Consider the following 15194-nt stretch of genomic DNA (forward strand, 5'->3'; position numbering starts at 1 on the left):
AGGAGGAGCTATTTCAGAAGGGTAGTGAGCCAACTAAGTAGCCTGATGTGAAAAAACAGGCTAAATAAATGTTCTGTTTGGCACCTCCAAATAACATGTCACCTCTGTTCTTTTTTTTGTCACAGGGACAGGGACATTAAAGATAGACTTTGTTGGAGAGCTGAATGATAAAATGAAAGGTTTTTATAGAAGTAAATATACCACCCCTTCCGGAGACACGCGCTATGCTGCTGTCACTCAGTTTGAGGTATGAGCTATATTTTTGTTTTCAGGAAGAGTCATTCTTAATGCAGGATTTACTCTTGGGAGAAGATTGGGATACAGTTCTTTTCTAGTTCCCTCTCAGCCGGGGTGGCCAGCCCGTTACAGACAAAGAGCCAAAATAGTGGTGGATATAGCGCAAACAGCCGAGGGAAAGAAGTTGTTGAGCAAAAAACCGCTGCTCCTTTAACAGCAGTGTGTCACCAAACCAGGCTTCCATCGGCCGCAGTGTCAGATCTTGCTGCCCCCAGTGGCGCCCTGACCAGACAAGGAAAAAAGGTCAGAGCAGGGGATTGCAGAACAGGTGCAGAAGCTGAGCCACGGGTGCGGGAGCTGTAATTTGTCCTTTGAAGAGCCGTGGGTTGGCCACCCCTGCTCTAAGCCGTGGGGCAGCCCAGCTTCACAGGTGATTCATCAGTCCTGCCCAGACAGAGGCTCAGGGCTCGCAAGGAGCTGACTGACTGAACGGGGCTGGGCTGCCCTGCAGCTTAGAGTGAACACTGGTCTCACTCACATGCATGGCTTGAGTTTCTGGAATCCACATTTTCCACTTCTCACTCTCAGCAAAATACAAGGTAATAAAAAATAACCTTTGCACTATGACCTAAAAGTCAACAAATCCCAGGCTTTGGCAAGTTCCTCCATCATGGTCCATCAGCTGCTGTGTTAGAAATAAATTATTTAAACAGCTTATTTGAACCTAATGTCCATATAAGTTGCCTATTGAAAGTGCACTAATATTTTACTTGGACGCTCTGACTTGGTCCCAGTATCTTAATGGTACACAGGTTGTGTGCTGTCTTCTGTCTCAAATATTCTATAGCTCTTGACATCAACAGTTGTCTTCGTTATATAAATAAACACATGAAGCACTTTTTCCTCTATTTAATTCAAATAAAACATAATTTGGTGTGTGCAGAGTAGTGAGCTGATGCAACCAAGGGATCGTGTGTGATTTCTGTGACTATGTGTGCACCCTCCCTTTGACGTGACCGAAGCACTATTCGGTCATGACTCTGCTGGATTTTGCTCAGGGCCTATAAACTTCAGACACAAAACAAAATGAATTTCTGTTGTTTTTTTTTAACCTGAGAGTGAATTAAACTATACATTAAGAGAAACACACTAACCCAAAGGTCAAAAAAGAACAAGGAAACTTTTTCTAGCAGAGTCCGACCATAGAGTGCCAGACTACCAATAGAATGTATTTGATATGCTTCACTGTCATAATCTCTGTGAAAGATTTGTTCAGTTATTGCTTTCTTTCCTTCAGGCCACTGATGCTCGCAGAGCCTTTCCTTGCTGGGATGAACCTGCTATTAAAGCGACATTTGATATCTCATTGGTTGTCCCTAAAGACAGAGTAGCTTTGTCAAATATGGTAAGTGCTTAATGTGCAAATAACTAATTTTTGTATAGCAACTGGCTATCTAGCAGTTTTGTTTGCAACTTAGTGATGTGTGTAACTAGCACCCATTAATAGGAAGATGGACTATATTATTTGTGATCACTAAGCAATTATACTTGATTGCGGACTGTTTTTTTTAAAACAGACATCCATGGCTAGTAGATGCTAAAAATTAAATACTCTGCACAAACCAGAAAGGGTTGTTCATTAAAACAAGTCGTAATGCATGGCATGACATGCTGTTCCATTAATTGAATGCTTGAAAAAATAAACCTTTTGCTTGCTTAGATAGCTACGTAAGCATGCGTGCATTTTATAGATGAATAGGACTAGTCTCTGCCCTGGAGAGCTGCTAATTAATGTTCAGACATAACATGAGCGAGTGGCAGGAATTTTATTACAGGTACAAACAAGGTATCTTCACATTCCCCATTTTAAATATGGTGTGGTATAAATCTTCATAAATTAGGGATCTAAGAGTGGAACCAGTTAACCAATAAGCATCAGCTTATCGGTTCCAGTTGTGGTTAAACTCATCCGCTGGTACGTGCCAGCTGCCAGCCCTGCTCCAACGAGTGGGCTGCCACCCCATGCTGTGGGCTCTGCAGTGTGTATAACCACGAAGATTTTTAATGGTGACTTTTTAAAAGCATTTTTTACATTCCTATTCATAATAGTTATTTGCTACGGAGAAGCCACTCTTCAGTATCTCATGCTATAGGCGCCTATCGCTGGGATGTCTGTTTCCCTGTTAATATCATTTTCAGTTATGACCCAGTTTGCTTTGCTCAGACGGCGTATTGCTATGATGTACTAATGCAGGCCAGAAGTCTTGTCCGTCAATCATTTTATGGCAGCCAGCCGTTCAGTGTTTGAATGAAAGAATAATGCCCTGAAAACTTCGTGGGGGAAACAGGCTCATTAGGCATGGGTCCCATCACCAGTCTTAGGGAGTGAGAGCCCAGGAACTGATAGCAAAAGCTACTGCAGTGTGAAATAACTTGTGGAATAAACTATACAAAATAGGTATTTGTTTTTCAGGTTGTTCAGTTGGGGGTAAGTGGGGAGGCTATAAGCAGGGCTCGCCGAACTGCAGCAAGCCCTGCTCACCAGATGCACTGTCCGGCGATCTGCGCATGCACAGATCGCCCAAACCCGGCTCTTCCGGGTTGCAATCTACTCGCCCGTAGGCGAGTAGATTGCACTATTTGTCGAGCCCTGGCTATAAGCATAGTGTGTTAAAGTTGTAATCCAGTGATGTTTTTCATGGTACTAACTGCATTCCTTTCTTGTTGTTGGAAAGAATGTCACTGATCGGAAGCCATACCCTGATGATGAAAATTTGGTGGAAGTGAAGTTTGCCCGCACACCTGTGATGTCAACGTACCTAGTAGCTTTTGTGGTGGGAGAGTATGACTTTGTAGAGACCAGGTCGTCTGATGGTGTGCTAGTGCGTGTTTACACTCCTGTTGGCAAAGCAGAACAGGGAAAGTTTGCATTAGAGGTACAGTAAATGCATTTGGAGTGATTCCTCTACTATTTGTGTAGTTCCCAGTTGCGGGGAACCTGGGTTCTGTCAACAGCACAATTAATGTGACATTTGTCATGTTGCCTTGATTCTGATTTGATTAGTGACATGGAGAAATAAGGAGAAAGAAACCTTGAAGCCTTGACAAAAATATAGAATTCTGACCCAACTGAGATGATTTGGCATGATCACCTTTGTATAAAGTCAATGCAAGGCAGCAAGGCTTGTCAGGGGACTTCCAAATGTTGTTACTTTGGCATTCCTGGAAGTCCCATCTTTTAGACTTGTGATTGCTGGGGAGGAGGCCAGAATGTGCTTCTTTCTGGAGTACTTAGTCATGTGGTAATGTCATTACTGCCTGTCATTGTGAGTTAGTTAAAATGTTTAGTAGATTTTTCCTCTTATTTTTTTATAGGTTGCTGCTAAAACTCTGCCTTTTTATAAGGACTACTTCAATGTTCCTTATCCTCTTCCTAAAATTGATCTCATAGCTATTGCAGACTTTGCAGCTGGTAAAGTAACTCACTTTTTTGCTGAATGGTATTGATTTTCTTTGAATTTTAAACATTTAGGAAGAGGTGTGTATCAATATCAATAAACCTTTGTATTTATTTTATAAAGGTGCCATGGAGAACTGGGGCCTTGTTACTTATAGGTATGCTGTTAAAATACTGTCTTTCTCCCCTTTGTTCACTAATTTTGGAGGCAGCCAGACTGATTTTAGGGGGTTGTAATGATTGGGTTTCTCCCCCAAGTAAGGTTGAGTAACTTCCTCAACTCCAGCTTCAGTCTTGAGTAATTTAGACTTTTACACCAGAATGCAGTCATGTTCACATCTCCAAAGGATAAGGATTAGCCTTTAAGGCAACTAGCCAAGATAGCCTTAAAGATTTTAAAAGCATCTGGCAGCGGTGGTGTTTGCCAAAGAAAAAAAGTGTTTTCTTGGCTGCATTTCCCCTCCCCCTAGTTCTGTCGTTGTTTACACAATTTAGAAAACTGTTCCTGATTTGTACTTATTCTAGCCAAGTTGGTAAACTTCTACAACCATAGGACAAACATGAATTGAGTAATTTTGAAAACCTTATCTTGCCTTCCATTTTCAGTTACTTGATTAGATAAGCAAAATTTTATGCCTTCTGCTCGATATTCTCCTGTTTGTTTTTGAGCTGTTGGAAGGCTCTCCCTTCTTTTGCAACAGAGGAGTCTCATTAGTTCTACTGAAGTGAGATTTCAGGATTTTTCTTTATCAGTTCGTCCCATTAATTTGGCCTTCAAAATTATTATGAAAAAATGACCAGCCTGTGCACAAAATCTCCTTGCCCATTCTGCCATGCTGATGAGAACTGATATTTTATTCCCTGTCCTAAAATTATATGCAGTGGGTAAGGAGAGTTTTGCAAGATGGTTTTAATGCTAGTACAAAGTTTCCCCCTTGCATTCAGTTTGACACTCTTGTCTGTTACCTGTGAGATACTTAGAAGATTGGCATAATGAGCAGGTTATGTTTTATCCAAGACATTTCTTCCCCTCATTTGAGTCTCTGCTGTTGAATAGTTTCTGCTGGTTGACCTACCAAGCCATAGTTACGATGCAGTTGTTTGTGATGACTTCAGAGTTCTCTAATTTGATTACAAGTGGGGAGGGATGTGTATATTTGTATGCATCTAAGATGGTAAATGTTACACTGCCGATGATTGGGCTCCTGGATGAGCGCAGATTGGTTCTGGGTTGAGTGTGGGGAAGAAAACTTGCTTTGCATACATTATGGAGTGTGAAAGCAAATTGCAGTGAAGGTGAGACATTTCCCCCGTTTTTTCTAGACATGTAGTTGGACTTTTTTTTTTTTTTTCAGAATAAAGTTTTTCTCTTGTCTGGGTTTTTTGCACTTGATTTCATGTATTCCTTGAGGAAGTGTTGCCCCAAATCATCCCAACTGCTCTAAAATGTAACGTAACCGTTTTATGTGCAAACTGAAACAACTTCTGTTTTTTCAGTTGTACGGCTCATGATTGTAGCTTGCTTAGGTAATCCATGTGCGGCTCAGCTTCTCTTTATTCCTTAAAAACAGGGAGACTGCACTGCTGATTGATCCCAAAAATTCCTGTTCTTCATCCCGTCAGTGGGTTGCTCTGGTTGTGGGACACGAACTTGCTCATCAGTGGTTTGGAAACCTTGTGACTATGGTATCTAATATTTAAAGTATTTTTATTCTTGTTTGTATTACTGTAACACGTAAGAGCCCTAAGCATGGACCAATAAACACATTGAGCTAGGCACTGTCCAAAAATAGAACAGACTGTCTCCACCTCAAGGAACTTGCAAGCTAGTTATGATGAGACATATCGTGTTTAGTTTGGCAGTGCTCCTCCTAACTACGGTTAGGTACTTCACGTGCCCCCAAAAGTATTACGTGAAAAGGAAGTGACATGTTGTCTTTAAGGGGCATCAGATGCTCCTGTAGAACAGATCTGTAAAGAGAAAAAGGCTAATTAACCAGTTCTGGTGTGTATGAATTAATGTTAAGAAGTTGACTGAGTCTGTCTCAATGTAGTCAAACAGTGGGAAGTGAACAGCAGGTTTCCATGGAAATTCGTTAAGCCACCATATTAGATAACTTTCAAAGTGATAAGTCATTTTCCTTTCTAGTAAGGATGATTCACGGTCATCATCAGCTTTTCTTACTGAGCAGACTTCTCAGTTTGTGACACTGGAACCGTTTTATCCGAGTCCATTAGCTGACAAGTTACTTGGTAGTAGCTGACACTGATTATTTTGGGTCTGTAGGGAACCAGTCTTCTGAATGATTGATGCCAAAGCCATTTTGATGGGAGTACAAATACGAGAGAGGCAGCAGGGTTGAAAGGTGCCAATAAACTCCCCCCTGGGCTTTCAAACCTGGAAGCCATGTTTACTAAAGTGTCTGCTAAGAAGTGGCATCTGCCTGTCCCAGTTAGATCTTTCTAGTGTTTTGCTTTCTTTTCTCTGACACCCCCTTAGAAAAACCCTGCCACTGGGTTTTGGGAAGCCAACAAGGTTAGAGGTTAGGAAGCCTTATGCGGTGCCAGAAGCACAGTATGTTGGGTAATTGAACTAGAAGCACTGCCGCAAAAGGAGCACACTTCTGGAGCCAGCAAAGTTTTCTAGTTCTGGCTTTTAGGCTGCCAAAAGAGAGATTGTGCTTTGGATAGAAGAGAGGTTTGTGTGTCACTTGGCCAGTGACAGCAGTAAGGCATAGGTTCTCAAGCTTTCCCATAGTGTGACGTGTGTCACAATACAAAGTTGTGGATCACTTCTTTCTTTCTGCATTCACAATTGCACAGGGCACCTCCCTCTGTAACTGTAGTCATATCCCAGTGACAGTGACACAGTTAAGTGGCAAAGTACGATTAGGCTAGTATTTAATGTATTTTTAGCTTTTAATGTAGTTGGGCAGGTGGAAATAAAGTGGCATTGTGTGATCAACCAGCTCTTTCTGGATCACTAACAAGTGCTTTGGAGATTGCTGGTGGCCCACTGTAACTTAACAAAGGAATATTACTTGTCTTATAAGGGCTTTGTAAAACTTTTTATTAAAGTGGCATTTTCTTTCCTTTTTAAAGCTTTTTTTCCATTTAAACTTTTATTTTTCTTTTATTTTTTGTGTTTAAAATAGGGTTATGTTTCTTTGGTGAAAGCCTTTCACTTTCTCATTTTAGATGTTTGTGAATGTCTGACTCAGGTAACTTGTTATATGCAGGGAGCAAAGATACGATCACTGCAGGAAGTGTCAGTTACATTACGGTTAGGGTACCAATTCTGGAATTTACCAGACAATAAGGCCCTCAAATGCCAGCTCTTGCACATTCCAAGATGTTAAACTAATTGGAATCAAAATAATTCTGGGAAATAAAGGGATGCCTCAGCAATAACATTGCAATCTCACTTCCCCACCCTGGTCTTGAGTTTTCATTGGGATAGAGTAGCAGCTTCTTGCAGTTAGCATGTCCCTGACACCTACTTATACTTCATGAAATTAATATAGAAGAAGCCTCCTGGGAATTTGAAACTAAAGTTGAATGTCTGTCATTTTTCATAGTTGCAGTAATCCTTTGGCATGAGCACTGCATTTAAGTTTTGGAACCATGTCTTGGAAACAGATTTTATCAGAACTATAATGAAAATTGGACAGTCTCTACTCTAAAAATAAAGTTGGACTTATCTGCATAGACTGTTCAATAAAATTATTCCTTATTGAATTCCCTCTTATGTTCCATTCCTAGCAGAGTAGTAGTATTGGTGTGTGGCTGTATTTCTATTGGGTTAACTCTGTATCACTTTCCAATTTCTTCTCATTAAGCAGACATGGCAACTTAAATCTGAATTATCTACTTTTATAAGTAGGAGAACTATAACTGAAAGAAATAAAAAGACAGGAAAGCCTTTTTCTCTTTTTTTCCCCCAGTTACATATGTAGTCGGTTTCCTTATCTCCCTTGGTACAATTAGGCAGTTTTCTCTCTTAGCTGAGATAAGATGCATCTTAAAATATAGGACAGTATAATTGTAAAGCCACAAAAATTGTCAGGAAGTGTGTCTGGGGCAGGTATAATCCTGAAACTACTTTAACTTAAAATAACTACTGGTTTTCAGTATCTATTTAAAATGGTATTCTTTCTCCCTTGGGTATCCAAACACCTTTCCCATTACCTATAAGGACCTTAATAGAAAAATTCCCATGTAGCTGTGGATTGGGTCTTTCCCTAAGGAGCAGAATGTGTGGCTTCCCCATGATTTGACTACTTTGTTGAACTGTAGCCTTTCATGCCACAGTCAGCTTCCCCAATTCAGTCTTCCTTGTTAGTCCTTCCTGTAACTGTTCCGCCTGTGGCTCTATGCTCAGATACAGCCTCATATATAGCTTGTACAGCAATTTCTTTTCCACCATCTGCATGTTTGCGCTCCCCGTTCTGCGTTCTTGGAAGCAAATGTCAGCTAGCAAGCAATTGCTGGGTAGGTCATTCTGCGCTGGGCTCAAGTCAGTCCATCAGCTGTTCTAAAGCTGAAGGGTTAGGGTTAGTCTGCTGTGCATTCTGTTCTATTTCCTAAATTTGATCTCTCCATATCGGAGAATTCAGACGCCACCTCAGTAGCCCTTTCCCTCTGATAGCAGTGATCTGGGCTGCTAATAGTCTGTAGTGCAGGCATTTTAGTTCAGTGAGTAGGAAGGAGCGTTACAATAAGTGAAACTAGTGGGGGGAAAAGCATTTTACATTCAAATACTCCTCTTTTCTTTCAAGGAATGGTGGACCCACCTCTGGCTGAATGAAGGCTTTGCCTCCTGGATTGAGTACCTCTGTGTAGACCACTGCTTCCCAGAATATGATATCTGGACTCAGTTTGTTTCTGCTGATTACACACGAGCGCAGGAGCTTGATGCCTTAGACAACAGTCATCCTATTGAAGTGAGCTGTTACTCCCTGCTCTTGCCATTATGTTGCTTTCAGTTCAGCTAGGAATTCTCAGCAGAACCCCTCCACTGATAGCTAAAAAGGAGGGAAATGTTGAATCTATTCATTTATACTTGTTGTCTAGCTTCCATTATTTCAATGACAGAGGGATTTAATATGTTCAGTCAAACAGATAATCAAGGAAATTCTTAATGTCATAGATGTCAGGGGGCATGATCATGCTTTGAATAACAGGGAATTTGGGATACTTGTGGATACTGGTGTGTGCTGACATCACAAACAGGCAGATCCAGTGCAGGTATTCTTAAAAGCTTACTTTCCTCATTGCCTAATCAGTAACCAGTTTTTTTTACTTTGAGCCCAATCAAATTTAGTCAAGTCACAGTATGAGTGATCGAGTATAGACCAGTGATGGGCAACCTAGGCTAGTAAGTGGGCCACATGAGTGGCCCTCCTTCATCTCTGAGGACCGCAAGATTGTCATAACCAACATGGTCTCCCAGGTTAGGATAGTTTGGCTAACTGCACTTGCATCCCTAGAATTTGCAGGATGTGCCAACTGGACCATAGCAGCAGTTTGGAAGCAGAAGGTGCGCACAGCAATTACAGTCAAAGTTGTGTGCAGTCAGCATGCACCTCGCTTTACATGCCCTTGGTTTATGTGCATGTTGCTTTAATAATACCAGTAGGGAAAAAAAATGGACGGAAACCAGTGAAATCTGGCAACCCTGCCTATGAGCACTGGTAAACAAAATGTCTCATGGGCTACACATAGAACCCTGCTGGGCTGAATGCAGCCTGTATGATGCAGGTTGCCCACCACTGGTATAGATCATAGTCCACAAAGGACTGGGTCAAGACCTAACATCAATGTGCAGGTTTTTCCATCTGTGTGCAGAATAAATTTTGTTACATGCAACAATGCATGTGTGAATGTGCACCACAGGAGAAATGTAAACCAAGCTGTGAGTGCTCTGCTAATTATCTGTGTGGCATTGGAATCTCTTTTACGTGGCCATACAAGCGCACAGCTTATAGGGAACACAGCTTCAGACCTATTTATTAGATGCTGGAAATGAAACACAAGATTATCTACCTATAAACGAATCCATGTCTTGTCATCTCTGAACATATCTAATTGGAGAGGCCCATTGGGCAGGCTTAGTGAGCAATTCAGACCTGGAGGCAGGCTATGTGAACCTCCTCTATAGCTGAACTATTGAGAAAATTGTTTTAGCATTAAGTATGAAATTTTTTTTCTGCTAGTTGGTTCATTTGAATTGGAACTGCAGACAAGAGGCAGTTTGTTTTAACTACACATTGTACTGTATATCCTAGGTCAATGTGGGCCACCCATCTGAAGTAGACGAAATATTTGATGCTATTTCTTATAGCAAAGGAGCATCTGTAATCCGAATGTTACATGATTACATTGGAGATGAGGTAAAAGTGCCCAGTTGCACGTAATTTTAATGTAGATTGTTAGTAAAAATTCCTGTTTGAACAACCTATAAACAGTTTGTAAGTGTGTGATTTCTGATTGCTGAACATTTATGCTCCTGAACACTAATTCTTTCACTCGTTTTTGGGGAGTTATTACTACTCTTCTGGAGGAAACCTGAACACCCTTAATAAATCTCAGGGCGGGAACTAAGCTATTGGGACAACATAGAAACATGATTGTTTAAATATTCCAAATGCATTTGAAGCTTGAAGTCTACCGACCAGGAGTTCTACAAAGCCATTTTGATGCCTGACTTCACAACCTAGGGGTGCGGTAGAGAAGGAAAACCAGTACTAGGGACCCTTGGCTGATGTGTGGACGTAAGTGCACTGCACTGGGAGGACAGTGAGAGCCTCCTTTCTGGAGCAATTACCTGTTTAATTGTATGTTTCTAGGATTTTCGGAAAGGAATGAATTTGTACTTAACCAGGTTCCAGCAGAGGAATGCAGCTACAGGTAATCAGCAGTTATTTTTGTATGAAATGCTAGTAAATAAACAGATATGACAGAGTTGGCGTGTCAGAGATTTGGTGGGATAATATGCATGAGTGGAACATTGGTATAGAAAGGTGCATCTTGCTCAGGAAGGACAGGCAGGGGAAAAAGGGGAAATGTTACTTTGCAAATTAAAAATGTATACACTTGCACTGACATTGAGAGGGACATAGGAGACAGGCTTGTTTAAAGTCTCTTGGTAAGGATAAAAGGGGTAAAACCTAAGGATGATGTCATGGTGTAGAGCTGTATTATAGGCCACCTAACCAGGAAGAAGAGGAGGATGAGGCTTTTTTTAAACTAATGAAATCATCTCCGAACCACAGGACGTGGTGGTGATGATGAGGGACGTCAGCTGCTCAGACATCTGTAGGGAAAATTAACACAACAGAGCACAGATTATCCAACAAATTCTGAGAATGTATTGGAGACAGGTTTTGTTTATTTCAGAAGGTGAAGAGGGCTACTAGGGGAGAGGCTGTTCTAGATTTGATTTTGACAAATAAGGAGGAATTGGTTTGGAATTTTAAAGTGGAAGGCAGGTTGGCTAGAAATTATGAATTGGTAGAGTTAATGATTCTAAGGAATGGAGAGGAGGGAAAACAGCAAAATAGACAGTGGATTTCAAGAAGCCAGACTTCAGTAAACTCAGTGAGTTGATAGGTAAGATCCTATAGGAAGCTACTCTAAGAGGAAAAATAATTGAAGACAGTTGGTAATTTTTCAGAGACATTATTAAGGGTACAGCTGCAAACTCTTCTAGTGCATGGGAAAGATAGGAAGTTTGGCAAGAGACCACTATGGCTTAACTAGGAGATCTTCAATTAAGTAAAAATGAACAGAATCCTATAAAAATGGAAACTAGGTCAAATTACAAAGGGTGGATATAAACAAACACAATTATGAAGGGGTAAAATTAGAAAGGCCAAGGCACAAAACGAGATCAAACATAAAGGGTAATAAGAAAACACTCCACAAATGTTAGAAGCAAGAGGAAGACCAAGGAGAGGGTAGGGCCATTACTCAATGAAAAGGGGAAAAACAACAGAAAATACAGAAATGGCAGAGGTGCTTAACTTCCTCGTTTCTGTTTTTACCAAGAAGGTTGGTGGCGATTGGACACTTAACATAGTGAATGCCAGTGAAAATGGGGTAGGATCAGAAAGTTATGAAATAGGAAAGAACAAGTTAAAAATTATTTCAGACAAGTTAGATGTCTTCATGTCACCAGGTCCTGATGAAATGCATCATAGAATATTCATGGAGCTGAGCGAGGAGCTATCTGAGACATTAGCTTTGAAAAGTCATGGAAGGCAAGAGAGGTTCTTAAAACTAGAAAAAGGCAAATACAGTGCCCATCTATGAAAAGGGAAATAAGGACCACCCAGGGTGCTACAGAGCAATCAGCTTAACTTCTGTAGCAGGGAAGATAATGTGCAAATAATTAAGGAGTCCATTTGTAAACAGCTAGAAGATAAGGTGATAAGTAATAGCACAGATTTGTCAATAACAAATTGTGTCAAACCAATCTGATGGCTTGTTACCCAGTCAAAGAAAGCTTTGTGGATAGCGGGAAAGCAGTAGATGTGATATATCTAGACTTTAGTAAGGCTTTTGATACAGTTTCACATGACCTTCCCATTAACAAACTAGGGAAATGCAACCTAGATGCAGCTACAATAAGGTGGGAGCATAACTGGTTGGATAACTTCCCAGAGAGTCATTATGAATGATTCACAGTCTTGCTCGAAGGGCATAGTAAGTGGGGTTCTGCAGGGAACAGTTCGGAGTCTGATTCTGTTCAGTATTTCATCAACGATTTAGATAATGGCATAAAAAGTACTTACACATTTTGTGATCGATACCAAGCTGGGAGGGGTTGCAAGAGCTTTGGATGATAGGATTATATTTCAGGATAATCTGAACAAACTGGAGAAATGGTCTGAGGTAAACAGGATGAAATTCAGTGAGGACGAATGCAGAGTACTCTACTTAGGAAGGAACGGTTAGTTGCACAGTTATAAAATGGGTAATGACTGCCTAGGAATGAGTCCTGCAGAAAGGCATCTGAGGGTCACAGTGGCCCATAAGCTAAATATGAGTCAACAGTGTGACAGTGTTGCAAGAAAAGCAAACATCATTCTGGATTAGCAGGAGTGTTAAGTGAGAAATGACAAGTAATTCTTCTGCAGTACTCTGCCTCAGCTAGACTTTTTCCACTTTTTGGGTTCCACATTTCAGGAAAGATGTGGACAGGTTGGAGAAGTCCAAAGATAAGCAACAGCACTGATTATCAGTCTAGAAAACATGACCTATGAGGGTTTGTTTAGTCTGGAAAAGAGAAGACTGAGAGGAGACGTAACAGCTTTTGAGTACTTAAAAGACTGTTACAAGGAGGAAAGAGAAAAATCATTCTCCTTAACCTCTGAGGACAGGACAAGAAGCAATGGGTTTAAGTTGTAGCAAGGGAGGTTTAGATTGGACATTAAGAAAAGCTTTCTACTTGCCAGGGTGGTTAAGCACTGGAATAAATTGCCTGGGGGGCTGTGGAATCTCCATTGATGGAGATTTTTAAGAGCATGTTAGACATGTACCTGTCAGGGATGGTCCAGATAGTGCTTGGTCCTGCTGTGAGTACTGGTAAGTGGACTTGATTACCTCTGAGGGTCCCTTCCAGTCCTATGATTCTGCTTTATCCAAGAAAGCTGAGCTCTGGAGAATTTAATTTCCAGTGGTATCTTGGGTTTTAAAATACCCAGTTTCCCTGCTGACTTGACTGGGATGCAAGGAAGCCTGTAGACTTGCACTTGAGGTCATGTAAGGAGTCAGTAGCTCAGCTGGGATTAGAACCCAATATATTCTTGGCTTTCTCCCAATCTGTTTCTCTAACCACTGGAGTACATTGGCACGATGAGCTGAAGGAGCTGCATTTATCCCAGTAAAGCTACCTGTGCCTGATTCAGAATTTTTGCCCTTGCGGCTTTTTCTAACGAGCTGTTGGTTTTTCAGAGTAAGTTGATAATTGGACATTAAGGCTTCTGCAAGTTTCCGTTTGCAGAACTGATCACATGTGGGATTAAACTGATCAAATGAGGTTGTGTCCAGTGTATGTTGGCACTTATTTCACATAGCGATTTGCTGTGTATCAAAGTTAAAATGCTGAACTGAAATAAGGGGTGCTTTGTCAGTTGGGTAGAAGTCAGTGCTTCCCAACCTTTTCGAGCTTATGGCCCCTTTTCAGTCTATTAAAATTTCATAGACCCCTTTTTCCTGGGGGAAGAAAAAAGGAAAAGAAAAGTAAAGGGGAGGGGGGAGAAAAGAGATCCTTTCTTTTAAACTTTCCATGGCCCCCCTGCATTGGTTCCCCACCATTGACCTCAGGCTGGGAACCACGGATATAAGTGATCCAGATGTTCACCAGTGCTCCTGGGCACATGTGAAAGTATGTTGAGAAAGAGAACAGTTATTTTTAAAATGTGGAGGGTTTTGTTATTTACTCCAATCATTTTGCTAACAATGCATTATAAATGGTAGTCTTTGGAATCCTAATGAAGGGGTTGACGTTTCCTAGGGGAGGTTTAAACTGCTGCTTATCCTCACTGAATCATTTCTGTTACCGTGTAACTTTACAAAAATGGAGCATAAAACACCTGGGAGAGGCATCTTTAGCTTCTGATTAGGTGTATTTGTGACAATAATAAACACAATGAAACAAATTAGATTCCTGATGTTTTGTAGTGGCCTTGTCAGCATTTAATGTATGTTTAGATTTACATTTTGGGGGGAGGGGGGGAGATTTGGGAACTCATAGACTGATGTTTTTTTTGTTTTTCTACAGAGGACCTTTGGGAGAGTCTGGAGAAAGCCAGTGGTAAACCTATTGCTGCTGTAATGAATACATGGACCAAACAAATGGGATTCCCGCTCATTTATGTGGAAGCTGAGCAGGTAAATTGTGATGATAAAAACAGAAAACAATTACAGATTTTGAAATTCCAGTTACATTAAATATTCCTTTGCATTCCAAGCACATCGTTACCTTAAGTGTCCAGGATCACTGTTAATAGTATCCGTTCGTTTCAGGACTCTCCTGATCAGGAGGCAGTGCAGTGACTTGTTTTTGTTCAGAGACAAAACCTGCTTTTGAAGGGAGGGCGAATGTTTTTAGGTAGAACATAAAGTTACACTCTATCATGCAGTTTGGGGGAGAGGTATTGTGTATTCTTCCCAACTTGTAATTAGATTGGGCAGAGAGTCTTAAGCAGAGGGGTTTCTGTCACTTTCCGTGGGGAATGCCGTTCATAGTGGTAGGGAGTTCATTCCCCTGATGCGCATCCAGTTAGTGTGCTTGGAGCTTAGACATTAAGTATCCTTTTTGTTGGAGTGTGCATTAGGTATGGGGGAGAGGACACCTGGGTGACTCACTTCACTCCAGTATACATTAAGAATGTTATAATGGGGCAGAAAAGTATATGGCAAAATAGCCTGTGAGCAAGTGCATCATGCACGTTAGAAGCACCACACGGTTTGGAAAGCATTTCCATACGTTATT

The 15194-nt window shown here is 41.0% G+C and overlaps 1 protein-coding gene across 1 annotated transcript in view; it reads left to right on the plus strand.

Annotated features, from left to right (window-relative positions):
* Positions 1-15194, plus strand: part of NPEPPS (aminopeptidase puromycin sensitive) — a 66059-nt gene that overhangs the window by 33244 nt on the left and 17621 nt on the right. The window contains exons 4-13 of the mRNA XM_075911445.1: positions 126-247; positions 1535-1642; positions 2973-3173; positions 3613-3709; positions 3819-3852; positions 5266-5380; positions 8473-8637; positions 9982-10086; positions 10543-10603; positions 14481-14590. Coding sequence (XP_075767560.1) covers positions 126-247; positions 1535-1642; positions 2973-3173; positions 3613-3709; positions 3819-3852; positions 5266-5380; positions 8473-8637; positions 9982-10086; positions 10543-10603; positions 14481-14590 — 1118 coding nt within the window. The remainder of the gene's footprint in view (positions 1-125; positions 248-1534; positions 1643-2972; positions 3174-3612; positions 3710-3818; positions 3853-5265; positions 5381-8472; positions 8638-9981; positions 10087-10542; positions 10604-14480; positions 14591-15194) is intronic.

Source organism: Pelodiscus sinensis, chromosome 29, assembly GCF_049634645.1.
Source record: "Pelodiscus sinensis isolate JC-2024 chromosome 29, ASM4963464v1, whole genome shotgun sequence".
NCBI classification, from domain to species: domain Eukaryota; kingdom Metazoa; phylum Chordata; order Testudines; family Trionychidae; genus Pelodiscus; species Pelodiscus sinensis.